Here is a 19719-nt window from a genome sequence, read left to right on the forward strand (position 1 = left end):
TTTGCATAGTTGTATGATTAATTTCAGATTTAAATTAAATAAAAGGCAATTTTCAAATAAACACTGTCACGTTTATAAAGTGCTTCAGAAGTTATGCCTTGGAAATTCATTTCAAAAAATTGTTATCTGGGTCATTCAAGCTATAACACTGAGGCACAAACGAAGCATTTAAACGTTAGCAGGCGTCGTATTACGTTTATATCGCCAACAATTGAATTGACTATAAACGGGTTTTTATTATTATGGAAAACAAGAACAGCGGCGGATTTGTTTATAAAAACATTTTTATGTTTTTATATTTTTATTTTTTATTTCATTAAAATGATAAATTTTCCCCAATTTTGTAATCTTCTTCTATGGAGTGAAAAATGCAAAAGATATTTTTATTTACTTTTTTTGTTTTACTATTTTTTTTTTGCTTTTCTTTTTTTTCTACAATAATTAGTTGCGTAAGAATATTATTCTGCTTAAAATTGTGAAATAGTGGGAAAAATTGAATGGATCATCGCTGGAAGTACTTAATAACTAATGTTTTTGGAACATCTCCCATTTTGCAAAATTTTCTTAAAGCTGCATCGAGGGTGGAAATTGATGAAGTCAATATCGCATAGAACTAGTATTTGGGCTAAATGTGTTAATAAGGAATATAGACGTATCTCTTAACAGGTAGGTATTGGTATAATTCTTATTTAACTTTGTGTAGTTCTCCATTCCAATGGTAGCTTGAGAAACAACTCTCAAAAAGGTTTGATTCTTGATGTGTGGGGGCCAACTCTGAATATTTATGCTCTTGAATTTGATTTATGCTGTGTGTACGACTTACGGTGCGTTCATACCAGGGATGGAAAATACAATTTTTAAGAAAGTACAAAAAAGGTATTTTTTTGAGCAAAAAAGTACTTTTCACTAAATTTGAACAAAAATTCCATTGGAAGATTATTGTCAAGAGCTCCTTTAGACTGAATTTGAAAGACAATAAAATTTTGTTTGTCAACTCCGCAATTGTAAATATTTTTTTTTTAGTTTTATATCCTCTTAAGGTTGAATTACATACCATGCGTCAATCCGTGTGTTGATGGAAGGGTTGATTTTTTTCTGTTTGCGGCAGACTATTCGAGCTTTTGATTTCAAAGAGAAATTTCAACTCTTCAATCATCGGACGTATTGTACGCATTGAACGCATGGTATGTAATTCTACCTTTACAAAGACTGCCGTAGTATTGTAATCACGGTTGCCACAGTTGTACTTCATGGTACATCATAAATTTTCTGTAGATAAATAAAAATAAATTTTTGACAAAATTTTCTAATGAAATAAAATTTTAACAAAATTTTTTATAGAAATAAAATTTTGATAAAATTTTCTATAAAAATAAAATGTTGACTAAATTTTCCAAAAGAAAACAATCCTAAAGAAAAAAATCGTGTTTTTGACTATGGCTTTTACAAAATCAAGATTTTCTTCCCGCATGAACTTGTCTGTTTTGCCAAATTTGTAAAAGACTATTAGCAAATAAGCAAAATACTTTCTCAAAATATTAAAATATTTTGTCAAAACTATTGTACCATAAATCCGATATCGGGTCAAAAAATGTATATACAAAGGTACTAAATCCTTCGCGGGGGTACTACGGTACTGATCAGGGTGAAAAAGTATTGAAAAAAGTACTATAGTATTGTATTTTCCATCCCTGGTTCATACTGGGCAAATATTTGAAAGTAAAGGTGAGTATTAAGTTCGAGTTTAGCCGCTAAAATCGCCATTTTTTCACGATTACTTTTCTCTAATAATACTTTTTAAGGAATACAAACTTTTTGAAAACTTGCTTTGGGCTATTCCCCATCAAGTTATAATAAAATCTGCAACAAATATGTATAATTTTATGCCTTTTTTTACTGATTTAGTTTTCACTTTAGTGAAAAAAGTCGAACTTAATACCCACCTTTATCCAAAAAGAATTCGTCGCCACAGCAAAGCTTACAAAAACAGATATTTCAAAACTGCTGCTGGGAAAATGTTTGACACTCATTTGGGCATATGTATAACCATAAACCCTTACTCTTATAGAGAATTTAAAAAAAAATCTTTAATTATTCAAACAAGCAACATCCTTAGGGACCCTTTCTTAAATGTTCTGGCATGGGCTTCTGGAATTTTTTGGCGATATTTTCACAAAAATATGTACTTACTTTTCGGCAATATAGCTCTCTTTAATGTGAAGATCATATTGAAGTCTGAAAATATCTTGATTTTCTATGAAAAAAAAAAACTATTTGCAATTTTGCGTATCCGAGAATCGGAACCAGGGGATTCCGAAAACATAGATATTCTCCTGCTAGTTTATCCTCACAAATAAATCGAAACTGGTGTTTGTTTTTTGTTAAACTATTTTTATTGAATTTTTCTTATTCTTGAGAAAATGTATGTTTGTTGGTTGGTTATTGTTGTATATGTATTTTTTTAAACTAAAATCAAAAACATTACAATACAAATATTTGTGTATGGTGCGCGACAATCGTGTTTTATTTTCTAAAATAAACACCACCACTTTTGTAGTGACCATTTAGTTAATTGTTTTTAATTTATCCAAACAAAAATTAAATACTTTTTTATTTTGCCTAAAATTCATTAAAGTTTTTTTTTTTGTTTTTAAGTTTTTTTTTTGTAGAAATTTTGTATACCAAAATTTGTCTTTTTCAATAATTTTTGTTTAACACGTCAAACCTTCATACATAAATATAATTTTCTTTATACTAAAAAATAAAAAATATGCCGTGTACTTTTTGTTTTAGAGTTTTATTTTCTTGTTTCCATTCAGTCATTAAAATGTTTCTTCTCTTCTCTATCATAAAATGTCTTTGTGATTGATGAATGCTATTTGTAGTGGTACTCGCGAGCGAGTAGTAGTTGGAGACAGTGAGGAATTCGTCTCGTTAAGTAGGAGGGATGGCCAATGGGACTTGTAAAATGGCGAATACATGGTTATACTCAATTCGATAGTAATTGAGTGCCGATGATAACAGATAGCATCATCGACATGACTTACATTTTTTTATTATTTTAAATAAACGATGTGTTAACTAAGTCTAAGCGAATATGATGTCACTTGTTCGTAATAGAACATAAAACGTTTGTGTAAAAATTAAAGCTTTACATTAATATTACGAAGAAGGAATTAAGGCAAAATAAAATAAAGGCAAAAAATACAAACTTAACTAGATATGAAGTCCTTATGTTAACACAAAAATTGAGAATGGCAAATTAAAGCTTAATTACTAATAACTAAGAACGATAGAAAAATGTAAATTAAAAAAAAAAATATTTCATATAGTATGTATTTTTTGTTTTAGACGAAATCATATTTCAGGTACATCACAACTTAAAATTTAACTTAAATGCTTTAGTAATAATTCCTTTGAGTAATAGTACATGCGATTATGTAGTACTCGCATGCAAAAGGAAATAAAAACAAAAGAAACGTCTAAACGTATAAGTTTGTTTTTGGAGTGTGTCGGAGTATTATTTGTTTTTTTTAATCCAAAAATGGTCCAAACACCACCATATGTTTGTCGATCAATGAGTGCCATTGATCGTTAGATTAGAACTTGAGTGAGAAGTGAATACAATAAATACTTTTTTTATTTCTTATTTGAAAACAAATTCAATGATTAAATTCATTTATACATAAAACAAAATACAAGAAAAACTATGCGATAAATTAAAATAATTCTAAATTTTATTCGAAACACCATTCGAATAATAGAAAAAAATATACAAGTCTTCGAAATTCCATACGTGTCAAGTACTACCAAAATAAGTGGAAGAGGATTAAAGTTTCTGTTTTTGTTTTTGGTAATACTTAATTCTCTGTGTATTAATCATAATTGATATAATGACATATTTTCTCAGAAATCTTCAAATTTACATAGTAAGAAAAACTTTAAATAATTATCATTATGGAAAAGTCTCACTTTTCAATAAAAAACACAAGAATATCTTATTTCAGTATTTCTGCAAACAGCTCTAAATGAAATCTCATGTCTTGAGAAGAAGAATTACGGGCATTTTCCCGACACCCGAAATTGTATGAATTAAACCGAATACCTCAAATTTTGACGCCGCTTACACATTTTTTTTAAATAACAAATTTCCTTTCGGCTATCACAAGTCTTCTTTCCAAAACCATTAGCTTCGTTGTGTTTCTTCATCAAATGCAAAATCATACTGCATTTCTTGGTAAACTTTTCACCACATAGTTTACACTTTATTGGTTTCTCTGCATGTTTCCATAGGCGATGTAGGCATAGTGAAGCTTTGGTATGGTAATTGAAGACTAGCATAGATGACCTCTTCATTTTTACACAGTCCATACAGCTCAGTTTGTGGTCGACCATACGATTTAGGTACTTATCCCGAAGTGTAGCAACTACAATGTCTGGTGATTGGCGCATTTTCTTTGGCTGGGCCTGTTTGCGAGAGGAACGTTTATCGAAGTAGGAGCAGTTCAATGGTGGTGGGGACGTGGTTACTGGTGGCGGCGGTGGTGGTGACATTTTCACTGGTATTGGCGGTTGGAATGAGTTTTTTGCCAATGGTGGTGGGGGTGGTGCTTGTGTTGGAAAATTTGCATATGCCATTTGTGCCGTTTGCGACTCTATTGGATCTTGGGGTTCTTCTTTTATGAGCGATATATTATTTATTGATGTGATTTCGTCTTTAACGATCACATCGTTCTTACTGCATCTATCGGGTTCAGATGATGGCTTTTTACTGAAATCAAGTGGAGCGGTTAAATATTGTTGCTTAGAAGCAGCATCGGCCAATAGCGGCAAAAGGGTGGCCAGCTGTGATATGGATTTCTTGCTAGTCTTATGCTGATTGAGCGGAGTAGATGTGATGACCGTCTTCTTTGGTGATAGCCTCTTGTATGAGTCCGAGGCCAAATCTCTTTCTCTCTTTAATGGCGATTGTGGTTTACTGGAAATTTGTTTTGGGGTTATGGTTAGCGTTATGTCTTCCTTGTTTTTCAGATATTCAATATATTCCTCCGTTTCACTCAATAAACGCTTGCGTTTGGGTGAAACCTGGGTTCCCAACCTTTGTTGGCTCTGTTGAGCAGTGGCGGTTGGTGTTGGCATATTGGGGAACATAATGGGCGTATCTGCTGTATAGTATTTGCTTATAATGTCTTTGACATAGTTCTGGAATTGAGTACCAATTTTATTGAGGTTCTGGAATTCCATTTGTGTGAGGAATGTTGCATTGTTATTGTTTTCCTTATTGTGGTGTGACGACTTTATTTTACTCAGATTGTTGTTGTTGTAATTACTATTGTTGTTGTTGTTATAATAGTTACTATTGTTGTTGTTATTATTATTTTTGTATGCGGGAGACGATCTAATAAGCTGCTCTTGATTTTCTTGGTCATCATGGTAGTGATGGCCATTGCTGCCGCTGCTACTGCTGCTGTCATTTGCCTGGATCCCCGAAGAGCTCGATAGGGAATCTTGCAAATCATAGCTCTTCTGCAAGAATGCCGATGATATGGCCGCCTTCTTTTGGTCACTGGTCGGCGTCATCAGATTGTAAGCTTTGGATCGTTCCATCTTCAATGGTGACAAGTCATCGCTTAAAGTGGTCGTTGATGTATCCGACGATGGTGCATTCTCACTATCCTCGCCAAGGGAATGTTGCCTTTGGCGCATTGAACCATTGTGATGATGTGCATATTTGGAACGCTGGTGTTCTTGGTACACATAGCTTAAACTGTTGGCATTGCTAAGGCTTTGCAATAAAGCAGCGGCTTCTTTAGTCGTCCACTGTGAGGGCAGTTTATTATTGAACAGGAGTTGATGATTGGCTGGTAGTTTCAACTCTTGCACGCCTCCCGCCTTATGAAAATCCTGAGCGACAGAAGCTGTGTTACGACTGATAGCGTCCATTTTTAAAAGACTGAAAGACGAAAAGTTCTTATTAAAAGGGAACGCTTGGCATAATTATAAAATTAGTAACGAAAAATTACATCAATCAAGAAAAAATCAAGAAAAAACGAAAAGAAGGGGAAACTAAAGGCGTACTTAAACGAAAATGGCAAATAATAACAAACTAGGCAATCGAAAAACAAAATTGAAAATGAAGCGAATCTTAAAACAACGCTACAACATGTACCGCGCATAGTCCTCGGGATCACTTCCATCTGCCTCAAGATATTGAAATAGACGCTCCGAACCCCTCTTCTGGGTGGCCGCATTTGGCAAACCACCCGTTAAGAGATCATGAGGAGGTATTAGAGAGCCATTGGCGCTCAGACGCCAGCCCACCATGGATGTGGGATTTACAATAATTTCCTGTAATGGACCTCCAGCGGTTATATTACCACCTTGGTTGTCGGTAGTTGTGGTCGTGTAGATGGTAACCGAGTTGCCATTTGTTGTTGTGGAGACATTATTAACACTAGGAAAAGGGCGAGATTGCAACGGATAGACATAGAGTTACAAGAGATCATACTACATTGCCTACTTCAGAAAGAGATTTACCTAAATTGGTTATTCTGAAATTGATTTAATTGATTGTTATTTCCTAGAGTATTACCAATCGTACGTAAAACATTCAAGTTATTAGTAGAATTATTGTTAGTTGTAGTTGTATTGGTATTACTAGAAGAGTTTGTGTTACGCGATGAAGGTGCAGTCGGACTTTCCGAGAAGAGAGAGAGAGATCAGAAAAAGTTGTTAGCTTTGTTGGAGAGAGGTGGGTGTGAGTCTTGTTCGTATTTCATTTGTCTATACTTACTGCACTTCATTCAAATGTTGCTGGAATTCCTCCAAAGAATCTCCCAAGAACGAGCATTTGTTACATGCCCTTTTGTTGTGAACTTTAAGGACATGCGTCGCCAAACGCTCTGATCGGGCTGCCTTGTAATCGCAAAGTAGACAGACGAACGGTTTTGTATGGGTATTCAAATGGCGCTTCAAGCCCCATTTATCAGCACCTGACCATGGACAATAGCAACATGTGAAACGTTTCTCTCTCTTGGGTTTCACACTGGCTGCTTGTCCACCGACTAAAGTTCCATCATCATTCTTTTCTTCCTTCAACTGAGTCAAGGGCACATCAGTGGCGGTGGCCACGGCTTCAATGGTTTCGGCTATACTGAGACTAGACGATGTTGGTTGGCGTTGTTGTTCCAAAAAGGCTTGTTCCAAATTGACATTCGCCTGTGTCTGGAAGATGATAGGTTTTTGTTCAATGGCATTGCCGTCATTATGTAAATCACTAGGGCTAGTATTTACCGGTGTAATAGTGACATTACTTCGGCCACCACCGTGGTGATGACTGCCACCCGCATTACTCGAGGGAACATGGCGTCTCGTTTTGTTTATGTCGTATTGCATTTCGCGATGCATACGTAGGAAATGCTTCTTAACATGATCGGCCCGATTGAATTGTTTGAGACAAGCATAGCATTGGAATGGTTTTTCGTCCTTGTGGATATTCTCGTGGCGCGTGTACAGATCACGACGATCTGTCGAATAGGGACAGTGAGTGCACGCATATCTCTTCTGAACCAAAGGCTGGCCATTGTTGTTTTGGTTATTTTGGTTATTCGACTTTTTGCGGCTATTCCCGTTTCCGCCGGAAGAACTATTAGAGGTGGTAGATGAACTAGAAGTGTTTGCGCTATTTTGCGGAGTTTGCTGATTTTGATTCATGTTATTTCCTGAAGCTGAAGGACTAGTGTATATTACCTCGGTTGTTTGTTGATTACTGGCTGGTGGTGAACTGTGATCGTTACGATTTTTATTTCTGTTCAAAAAACAAACAAACAAAAATCCCGTAAAGAAATATTCCATTGAGTAGACAATAACATCCTTCCAACAAAGACCACGATGGACTCGTACTTACTTGGATTTTGGTGTTGAGACCTGTTCCTGTTGCGTTGTCGTGGAATAACTTTGCAGTTTTCCACTAGGAGTTGTTGTCCACTGGACAATTTGAGTGGTTGGCGCCGGTTGGGACTGTGTGTGCGATTGGTCTTGAGCACCCTCATTCCAGCCTTGATGTTGTTGATCCCCAGCCAATTGTTGTTGCGATGCAGTAGTTATCACTTTGTTTATGGCCTGTGTGCTCAATATCGTACCGGTTGTAGTAGCAAAGCCATTCTGCTGCATTAAAGCCGCTAAGCCAAATGCCGTACTGAGATGATCTTCCGATTTGAAATTTCCTCCTGTGCTAGTGGTGGTAACTACTACAGATCCCTCTGGTTGTTGCTGAATTACCACATTTGTTGCATTTTGTTGAGTGGTGGTGGCAGGTGCCGATGACGGCGCAGATGTTGCCGAACCTGTTCCCGTGGATCCCACAATATTACCAGCATTATGTTCATACTCAATGGTAGGCTGAGTAGAACGATCGATTTGCTGAAAATGGAAAAACAAAACACAATTCGAATGAATGAGTCTGGCAATGTGAACATCAACCTGTGCTAAGATTTTCAATTAATCGTTATTCGATTTCGAAGATTAGGTTAATTAAAGACCGAGTGACCATATGTCAACAACCCTTCCAAGCCCATTTATATCATTCTGATGGAGAACATTATCAATAATTATGCCATAATTTTCTTGTCCCCATAGTTAACCGATTTATCGAATATCAATTAACCTATTTGATGCTTTACTATTTGTGCACCTTCCAATGTATATGTACAAGAGCCGTTTGAAGTAAATTCGATTGGATGATTAAATTCGTATTCTTACTTACCAAATTCGTGAATGATCTCTGTTCACCTTCTGGTGCAGCAGTGGGTCCTGTGGTCGCCACCTGTGCTACAGGTGTGCCTAATGTATGCAAACCATTTCCGGTCTCTTCGCCATATAATTTTCTTGTGATTTCTTTAAACATGTCTTCATAGGCGGCCTCAACATTTGAGGTCGGTGGAATTACTGTTGCCATAGCTTACAAAAACCTTTATTGCTTCGTCTACGGTTGCTTCCTTGGAACTGCAATGAAAAGAAAAACAAAAACAATTATTTCATCTGAAATCGTCCCATGGTCGTCACCATCCTAACCTAAAGCTAAATCGGTGCCTTTGAATAATGGAATAAGGAGATTTGTTTTTACAACACATCATAGATGATTCCATATATAGCCCTTTTTCTAAGAGAACATCCAATGAAAGTTTATCATCACCACAGTGTGAGAATAAAACAAAAACCGCCTACTAAAATTGTATCGTGATTATTCTTTAAACTCTTTTTTTTTTAATTTTTCCCCATTCCTCTTCGCTCGCCATCTTCGGCTCCATTGACGCCGTATCTGTTTTCTCTTATTTCCAAAACGAATAAATGAATGGTCCACATTTCGATTTTTTTTTTCATTCCTCTTTCATATAACAACCAAAACCATTGAAAAAGTGGGTGGATGCTGGTTATGGACATTGAGAAACTCATGGCAAGCCACATATTCTGTCTGTTCGTACATTCGTGGTGGTCTCCAAGTCATGTTATCATACATGGGGAATTAATACACATGTGTATGTCCTTCAGCTTACACATGGATATGTGTATGTAGAAATGTATGTGGCATTGGCATATGGAAGTATCTCAACCTTAAACCATTAAATTTTTGTCTGGCCGAGGTTGTTTTTTATTTCGTCAAATGCTGCCGGTGATGTTTCTTGTGGTTATTTTTTCTGTTTCTGTTTCCAGAGCCTTTTTTCTCTCTCCTTTGCGTATCAACAAAGGAACATATGGTACATCATACCTATCTTTGCGTATGACATGCAACCAGTTTATTCGAATAAAAAGTGGGAAAAGGAATAGCAACAGTTGGGATTGTTTCGACAAAGGACGAGAAGACGTTGTGGAGATGAAGTCTTCGCATATAGAATTCAAATTTCAATATTAAAATGCAAAATGGACAAAGCAATAGCTATCCCCATCCTATATTAATGGATACAAGGACTCGGAAACTTTCGCGAATTTTGTAACGTACCCAAATAGGGAGCCAGGAGATAGCACCCACTGAAACTAAATTGCGTTTTTGAAGGGGATTAAATGCCTAAATGTGCACATCATCACCGCCACCAGCGAATACAGTATTGTCATATGCTGTTTGTTGCTTTTTTAACATCCGCCTAAGAAATTGGAAGAAAAAAAACACAAACCCATAGACTAACACTGGCACACTGAAAAACTATGGAGTGTTGTGAGTGGGTTGAAAATGGGCGCGTAAATTTTAATGACAACGCCAACCACCAGTCATTTGTCGCTGTCGTCTTCTCTGTTGAGGCTTTTCTCAACAAACACACTCGGGGTCGTCGGGCACACCACTATCCCAGCAAAAGACCGGCCAGACAGACGCACGCGAATTTCGTTTGGTAGACACTACTTCCATATGAAATAAACAGAATAAATATGAACAAAGATCGGCAATATTTTGTTTAAAAAAAGAAAAAAAACTACAACAACATCGTCAATAGGGAGATGAAGATTGGAACACCCTCCTCCACTCGACAGACAACAAACAAAGTGTGTGACAGAACCGGTTGTTGGGTGTTGGAGATCATCAATGGAACAGTGACAGTACCAGCAATGATCAACACAACGACCACAGTGGCCCCATTATCTGGCTTATTTGGTACTATGCCGGGCAATGATGGGACTTTAGTTTTTGTTTTGTTTCTTACCACCGTTTCATCTCCAACTTTTGGGGTATCTGTCGTCATTGGGTGGATGGATTTTAGTTGGCATTTTTGCCGTTGTCACGGGTGTATGTTGCCACTGCTGTGGTTATGCTTATATGCCTCTTAAGTGCTTGTCCTCCCCCCGCTTCACCCTAATCGTTCTTTTATGTCTGCATATTTGCGTATATCGCAAAAACAAATAAATGATCATCTTCTCAGCCTATCCTAAACAAATTGCAAAAACAACATATAACTATAGACAAATGGATTGACATGATGACCAAAGGGCACGATGTTATGGTACCAGCATAGTTCGATTACACAGAAACAAAATGTAGTGCTGAGGAAATACAAAGTTAATTAAGTAAAATGCGATATTTACTCTGCCTTCAGATGGTGTTGATGTTAATTAATCTAAAAGTTTGACCTGTTTTCATTATTATTGTCCTTGTTCACAAACAGATATATTTTTGAAATATGTCTTCAGAATCCATCAGTTTCTGTTCAGTAAGAACAAAGTAGCACATAAATATAATTTTGAATTATCATTCCTATACTAAAAATAGATTACATGCAGTTCAGGTCTGAAAGTCAGGTGAATTGATTAAATTTTGACTAATTCATTTGCATGTAAGCATGATAGAAGGCAGAGCTAAGACAAAGTTTGAGGTTGTAGTACCACTTGTGGCCAAATAATTCTTTGAGGTAACTCACAAATTTTGTCAATGTGAAGTAATGATCGAATAAAAGAATTCTTTAGAGGGTTTCGTCATGGGGACTGAAGCTCAAACGTTAGAGCGGTATAGCCTGCCCACATATTTGTAAGAATTGCGACCCATGTATGGGCTTACCTACACTTGTTTTCAAATGCATCCCCTTAGCAGCTGCTCGTCTTTTTTCCCATTAAAGAACTGTCTGGTATACAGACAGTTAAAATTCAAACTACCAACGGTCATTTGAGACGACTAAAACCACCCTTAATCTGTGGCAAGTGGAAATGGTGCGCTTTAATGAGAACACACACTTGTTGCCCCCAAAGAGGCTTAATACTGATCGATGATGCCGCCATCTTGTAGCCCTCCTATCAGTAGGTACAGAAAGACAACAGGTTTATAATGATCCTGATACAGCAGTCACTAAAACCCACCCTTAAATGGAAAATCTAGAAACTCTTGGGAATTTTTTAGCACATGTTGCTCACTCATTTAAGGGGATAGCACAGCGACCAAAGCCTGGATAATGAGATTTCGTATTCTTGTTGCTCCTCTTTGAAAACAACTGTTGTTTTGTTGCCCAGTGGGCAAAAGAAGCGGAAAGAAGAAACAAGACAAAGGACAAAGGCAAGCATGTATAGGCGAAAGGGTGTTTTTAGGGAAGACAACCTGTAGGACGACTTTGTTGCAAGATGCTTTTTATGAGGGTATTTAATCGGCAACAGTATAGGGGTGCGCACCTGTCGACGATATCGATATATTAGTCACTGACGCACTCAAACAAGCATAGTAGCTTGTTTGAATGGTTGGTCCCTTGGAAATTGAGTTTATGTTTTGTGAATTTAATTTTCAAACATTTAATGGGTTTCTCCACATTGAAGCCCACCCAAAACATTAACCTTGAATCTCACTCTGACATTTGAAAAACCGCCCACATTCTATTAACGTTAACGGAACCCCTTTTTCGAATTTTTGTATTTCTTTTTGTTTTCTACACCACCTCCAAAGTAGAAAAACTACTTTTCAAATTAAAACAAAAAAAACATCAATTTACCAAAAACCAACAACAGCAGCTTCATAAACATAAGTAAACTTTAGCCAAACTGAGATAAACGACCCCTACCCACCCATAGACATCAACACAAGACGAAATCATCGTGAAGATCATCATCGCATCAACACACACACACACATGTACTACACCAAAAACCCTAAAAAAAATGAGATACCAAGAGTATGGTTGGTTTTACTCTTCAAGAAACTGGTGATGATGCTTGCTTTTTCCAAAAGCAAAAAGGAGGGCTATTGGGGTTTTATTCCATTTTTTGAAGCGAAAAACAAAATTCCTAAAAAGACAAAATACCACCTGCCGCCCATATTTTAAGAAATATGGCAAACATCTTATGAGTCTATACCCATATGCATGTAAGCAATGTGTGAGCTGTCTTTAGGGCTTTCTTGAGCAATGCATGGAACTGTCATCTTTCTGCTCGCCAGTGATGCATCTGTCTGTGAGTTCGCTTGTAGAGGCAGTAGTAGATTACTGTAGGTATTCTATTTTGCTTTGTTGCTCATCAACTTCTTCTGGAGATATCCCACACCTTTATTTTTAATGGTTTCTTATATCGTGGACATTAGCTACGGCGTTGTGCGAATGTTTTCTTTATGCATACACCATGATACTACACCCACAACCCACGCACAAATCCAGTCTCTTATAGATGAAATTAAGTGTGTTCCTCGAATCCGCATTAAACTAAACACCATACACCCATCCATTTGTATGTACATATCAGCAAAACAACAAACATTCGTACATTGCTTTGCTTGGTTATTCAGAAAACAGAATACGATTTGTATTAACTTAGAGTGCGATTGCTAATTCGCTGTTAGTTAACAGTCGCTCGGCCTCGTTCTCATCGAGACATGGTAAATTCAACATAAATTGTATCATTTTATATGTTTAGCGTCATATCTATTTATGAGCATGTCCCCAGACTCCGCCGAATTGTTTTTCGTTGATTTCTCACTTGATGTTTTTACCTACCCGGGCCGCACCAAAATCCCATTAGCTGAGTAACACCTAAATGACCAAAGCTGTTGATCACAAAGAGTCAACAACCAACCTCCCATGGAAAGCTCAACACACAACACCCACCCAAAACTATGGAGGTTGAAATTTTCTATAAAAAACGAGGTTTCATAAGGAAAGGCGTCGTTATAAAATAACTAGTTCAAGACTGATCAAATATCCAACTATAGTATCAAAACGGATGTGGGAAATGTGGGATATAAAAAGATAAAATTTTTAGCACACAAATTTGGAATATAATAAACCCGGCCTCTAGATGGCAGATTCGCGAAATGACAACAGATTATAAAGAAAAATGGATTCATCGAAAAGTCTACTGTCAAGAACACATTAGTTGTTTGGCTCAAAAACACAAAAAAATAATTAATCATGGTTTCAAATCATGATATTTGATATTTATATAACTTCTCAGTAGTGCCGGTAGTATTTCTGATTTTTTTTTATCAGCCTATCAATGTGTGACTCACCGTACGGATTGAATGAAAAAACTGGGGAAAATAGAATCGAAAAGCTCGAATTGATATGGCCCGTATTTCCATAATGGTATATAGGACCAATATTTATATTCTTACCATGTTTGAATGAGATTTTCTGTTCTACAGTAATCAAGTTTAGCTAACCCCGAGGGAGCCACCGTGGTGCAATGGTTAGCATGCCCGCCTTGCATACACAAGGTCGTGGGTTCGATTCCTGCTTCGACCGAACACCAAAAAGTTTTTCAGCGGTGGATTATCCCACCCAAGTAATGCTGGTGACATTTCTGAGGGTTTTAAAGCTTCTCTAAGTGGTTTCACTGCAATGTGGAACGCCGTTCGGACTCGGCTATAAAAAGGAGGTCCCTTGTCATTGAGCTTAACATGGAATCGGGCAGCACTCAGTGATAAGAGAGAAGTTCACCAATGTGGTATCACAATGGACTGAATAGTCTAAGTGAGCCTGATACATCGGGCTGCCACCTAACCTAATCTAACCTAACCCCGAGTGTGAAAGAGAACTTCTACACTAGGTTCTAAACCAAGGTCAATTGAATATTGGAATGATCAATTGAATCTTATATGCGACTGATCATTACTTTTGTGGTTGTACCTATATACGAAAATTCAATCTTTTAACGTCGAAAGAGACTATAAACGCCATTTGGGAGATCCTCTGAAATACATGAATATCATAACTGCCACTAAATCCCAGCAATCATTAGGTGTTTCCAAGAAACCAATCCACCTACCTACCTACCAACATATCTACTCTTCATAAGACATGTCAAATAAGAAGAAACATCCCAGATATTTCAAACCCAATGAAATCTTTATGGGATCTACCATTGTAGCCACCAACGCCACCATACCACCTTCAACCCAAAAATGTATGTTGAGAAAACGACGAATTCATTTCACAGAGAAGAAAAAAACGTAGAAAATTGAAAATCCCAAACATACAAAAGGGATCGTTATGAACAATGCCCATCATCAGTGTAAGCCCAAGACACAGAAAATTGTGTGCGGAAAAGAGCAAGAGATGAGGATGTCGACTGGGTATGTGAAGATATTCAGCCCAACCTTAAACCCCATAACGGCAGAGTAAAAACGTGTTTTCAATATTGCGCAGAAGCAAATGCGAACCCATATTCTGTAGGAAACACTACGTACTGTAGGGTTATTTCGTTCATATTCCTACTGCATGAGGCCACAAGATATGCCATAGTCATCCCTCTGTGTCCAACCATATTGTCTGTGTGCGTGTGTGTTTTTTTTTTTATGTGGAGATAATGATGTTCAAATCCTGTTCAATATTGGGGTGGTGGTGAGACGCATCAACAGACTGGCGGCAGATCGCACAAACAGACACACACAGGCAACTCTGCCACTCCAAATCATCGCCACTCAACCATGTACAGGCTCATGAATGTAGGTGTTTCTGTCTTTTTGGGTTATAGAAAAAGAAGGGGTCTTTTTGTTTTGTTGCTGGAGGAACAAAGAATAAAGCTAGCAAAAACAGCAGGTAAAATTTCTACCCAACATCTGCGGGGTGTAGATCACACAAAGATATACAGGTATACTACAGGTAAAAAGGCATTGATTACGTTTCCATCGTGAGATGATCATCATCGGCAACGATGTAACAGGAAATACACTGGAATAAAGATTCCATGAACATAGCCTTGTATGGTTTGCCATACATTAAGGAGCCCTCGAGGGGAGACAGATCAACCCTAAAATTAGAAGCTTGGTTTAGTAATCGCGCGGAAGTAAAGGTACCTGTTTTCGTTGGAGCCACCCTGATTGCATTTGACAGTGTATGTGAATGCTAGGTATTTTAGATATGATGTTGAACGGAAACGCGCAATTTATGACGGCATGTGTATGTATAAGACACACTGGTTTCTCGAAGTTTGCAACGGAAATATCTCCTATAAGGATTCCTCATCATTGTAATCCAGTCAGTTATTTTCTTAAATAGCCCCTTTTAGTGGTTTTGTAGGCCAGTCAGTAAAACGTATTCGTCCAAAGCTCATATGATTTACACCACCCATTCAAGATCTCACCATCTCAAACAACCTAACGCCCTCATGTTTTTGAGTTCGTCTTTGAATAACCCCTTCCCTGTATTGCTTGTTCCGCTTATTCATCACTTCTGAGAATTCTCTGAACAGCTCCCCTTCCACTTGGACAGTGGATGGGGTGTTGTAGCATTTATCGTGTATAACTTGAATTGACGCTCACCCACTCTTAAAACACAAAGTCATGAAATGGCTATGGCGATGACGCCCACCCCCATCTCGCCACCTAGCAAGCAACCAATATATGTGATCACCCGATCTTTTCCTCCTCACAATACCCTGCATGCCATCAAGCCAAACCCACTCTTACAAGATGTTTCGTTGCTGTTTGTCCATGTCTCAGCATTAAGCATTGTTTATATTTTGCTTATGATTGCAGAAAAGAGGAGACGACATTAACAAAACTATTCAAAATTAAAGATCCCCGGAGAACAGAGCCAGCAATTGTGGGAGTAGTGGGAATTTAAACTCCATGTTTGGAGGTACACCCATCATAACAATCACTTGCTGCGGTACGAACTTGATACAATTTGAAAACTTGCGCTTCTCACATAGAGTATTAGGGTGAATTGCATGTGAATACGGAAAATTCAACAATTATTAAGAAAAAGTTGGAGTTTGTCCTAAAATCAGTGATTATTTAATTATCGAAAAGTCAGATATTTGTCAGCTAAATGCTGGTTTGGTTTTTGTCGTTGATTTGCATTCCAAGTCAACGAAGTGAAACATAGTAAAATCATATTCCTCGAACCACCCCAGGTTTAATACAGATTTGTTGGGAAGCGTTTTGTAACTTTACAGCATCACTTGTAATGGACGCCTTAATTCCAAAATGGAAGCCATTTGACCTTAACCTACAACAAGACATTTATTTACAAAAAGAGACTTTGTTCTCCTTTAACGACAAACCTTGGGGTGGGGGAGTGGGTATTCAAGCTCGGACGACTTAACTCCATATATGAGTGAGAGAGCAAAGGCAGAATATAACATATTTAAAAATATTAAACAAAAAACAAACCTTTCGTTAAGAGTAATCAGGGGGGTTAGCTCTCCAATTAGAAATATATATGTCCTTCACAAAAGGGCTTTCTTCATTTTTATGCTTGCTGCTATTATGGGGAATGTTCCTTTTATTTCATTGTATTGTAATTTATATAAACTTTTTTATGATTTATGTGCACATATCACTATACACAATTTTTCAAAACTTTATTTTTTGTAATTGTTTATGGAAATATACGTTATTCCATTAATGTTTGTTGTTAGTGCGTGTATATATTTTGCAAAAATCCGCATGCAATTTAAATAGACAAGTTCTTTATGTTGTTTGGTTTGTTTGTTACACCCGCTACTTGTTCTGCGAACAACCGCTCAAATTGAAAAATTCCTACAGACTGATCACGATGCGATATTTGCTGGTGTTTAGGTCGGTGGTTGTTTTCTTCTTGATTGTTGTTGTTACTTATGGCGTCAGCGTCGCTTCGTCGTCAGACAGAAAAAAAGAACACCATGCCACCAACACTATGCCTACCGGTCACTATAGCCAGTCTGTGGGCCAGATCAAATAGCACAGGCACACACATTGCTCAGACGAAATGTCATCAACAGTGATGAGAAGCAAGGGGCTATTGAACTATTTCTGGGTAACATTGAAAACAAGTGAATGTGTTTGGAAATATGTACTTGAATGATTTTCGGTCTCCCCTAGAGCACTGCTTAGAAATAAAAACTTATTTATTTATTAAAATCTTTATTATAATTACAAATTATAATAAATATATAACAAAAAAAGCGTCAGTCTTAGTCGTGTATAAAACATAATTTGGTACGAAGTGGTAGTTTCAGGCTGTATTAAAGGTTTACGGTATGGATTGATGGTTTTGTGGAAATAACATTTCCTTAGCAGAAATAGTAAGCGAACGTCATTTGGTTAAACTTTGCCAACAACTGTAACAATTCAGTTATTAATAACACTTGCAATTAATAAACTATTGTACACACTACAAAGCTATAGAGTATGCTACTGTTTTTTTTTTTTTGCTTAATCAAATGTTTTCACCATTATTTTTCTTACTATGTCATTTTAAGGAAAGAAAACTTAGTTTTTTATAATTTTTTCTTAAAAACCAAATTTTGTTTTTTATTTTATTTTTCGTGACATTTCGCTAATGTGTATTTATTTGGATTTTCTGCCAACAATTTAATATGTAAAGGGTGATTCTTTTGAGGTTAGGATTTTCATGCATTAGTATTTGACAGATCACGTGGGATTTCAGACATGGTGTCAAAGAGAAAGATGCTCAGTATGTTTTGACATTTCATCATGAATAGATTTACTAACGAGCAACGCTTGCAAATCATTGAATTTTATTACCAAAATCAGTGTTCGGTTCGAAATGTGTTTATCGACAAATTTTGTTCAGCGATGAGGCTCATTTCTGGTTGAATGGCTACGTAAATAAGCAAAATTGCCGCATTTGGAGTGAAGAGCAACCAGAAGCCGTTCAAGAACTGCCCATGCATCCCGAAAAATGCACTGTTTGGTGTGGTTTGTACGCTGGTGGAATCATTGGACTGTATTTTTTCAAAGATGCTGTTGGACGCAACGTTACGGTGAATGGCGATCGCTATCGTTCGATGCTAACAAACTTTTTGTTGCCAAAAATGGAAGAACTGAACTTGGTTGACATGTGGTTTCAACAAGATGGCGCTACATGCCACACAGCTCGCGATTCTATGGCCATTTTGAGGGAAAACTTCGGAGAACAATTCATCTCAAGAAATGGACCGGTAAGTTGGCCACCAAGATCATGCGATTTGACGCCTTTAGACTATTTTTTGTGGGGCTACGTCAAGTCTAAAGTCTACAGAAATAAGCCAGCAACTATTCCAGCTTTGGAAGACAACATTTCCGAAGAAATTCGGGCTATTCCGGCCGAAATGCTCGAAAAAGTTGCCCAAAATTGGACTTTCCGAATGGACCACCTAAGACGCAGCCGCGGTCAACATTTAAATGAAATTATCTTCAAAAAGTAAATGTCATGGACCAATCTAACGTTTCAAATAAAGAACCGATGAGATTTTGCAAATTTTATGCGTTTTTTTTTTTAAAAGTTATCAAGCTCTTAACAAATCACCCTTTATTATTTCTTCTGAATTTAGAAAAACTGAAAAATCGATCTTGTTCATTTGGTACATATTTTAGTCTACAATTAAAATTCTTATTTTAACATGAAATTAACTTTTGTACTGTTGGTTTCTTTCGATTTAAATTTTGGCTAACATAAAAACTTCTCCAAAATGTGAAAACACAAAGAAAAACACATGAGCGTTCCAATATACAATTACAATTTAATTCCAAATGTTTTGAAACCAATTGAGATTTCAGCTGAAGTCTACTTTGAAGAGACAATGAAATGGCCTCTATATCGAAAACTGAGTAAAAATTAAAAACGTTGTTCATAATATCTTTTAATTGTACGGCGAATATGCCGATTTGACTCAATTGAATTCCTAATGATTTCAGTTGATCCAAGCCAGCGTTTCCATGTGTTCTATATAAAATCTCAAAAAAGTCGTCCAAATAAAAGTATATGGTAATTGTGGTACGTACGTAAATTGTAATTCTCATCACTGGTAATCGCAAAAGGGAATTCAAAGCAAACAAGC

General features: G+C 36.9%; 1 protein-coding gene across 4 annotated transcripts in view; it reads right to left on the reverse strand.

The window, feature by feature from the left end:
- Window positions 1-2778: 2778 nt before the first annotated feature.
- The window catches only part of chn (zinc finger transcriptional factor charlatan), a 31192-nt gene continuing 14251 nt past the window's right edge, over window positions 2779-19719 (reverse strand). The window contains exons 1-8 of one of the 4 annotated variants that reach the window (XM_075309235.1): window positions 17069-17452; window positions 8765-9003; window positions 7907-8421; window positions 7294-7807; window positions 6794-7224; window positions 6538-6696; window positions 6170-6454; window positions 2779-5953 (exon numbers count right to left, since the gene is read on the reverse strand). In XM_075309235.1, coding sequence (XP_075165350.1) covers window positions 4093-5953; window positions 6170-6454; window positions 6538-6696; window positions 6794-7224; window positions 7294-7807; window positions 7907-8421; window positions 8765-8956 — 3957 coding nt within the window. In that variant the 5' untranslated portion in view covers window positions 8957-9003; window positions 17069-17452 and the 3' untranslated portion in view covers window positions 2779-4092. Of the gene's footprint in view, window positions 5954-6169; window positions 6455-6537; window positions 6697-6793; window positions 7808-7906; window positions 8422-8764; window positions 9004-17068; window positions 17454-19719 lie in introns of those variants that run through there. The other 3 variants (XM_075309233.1, XM_075309234.1, XM_075309236.1) reach the window with 3 other exon arrangements.

The sequence above is a fragment of the Haematobia irritans genome, chromosome 5 (genome assembly GCF_050003625.1).
Source record: "Haematobia irritans isolate KBUSLIRL chromosome 5, ASM5000362v1, whole genome shotgun sequence".
NCBI lineage: Eukaryota > Metazoa > Arthropoda > Insecta > Diptera > Muscidae > Haematobia > Haematobia irritans.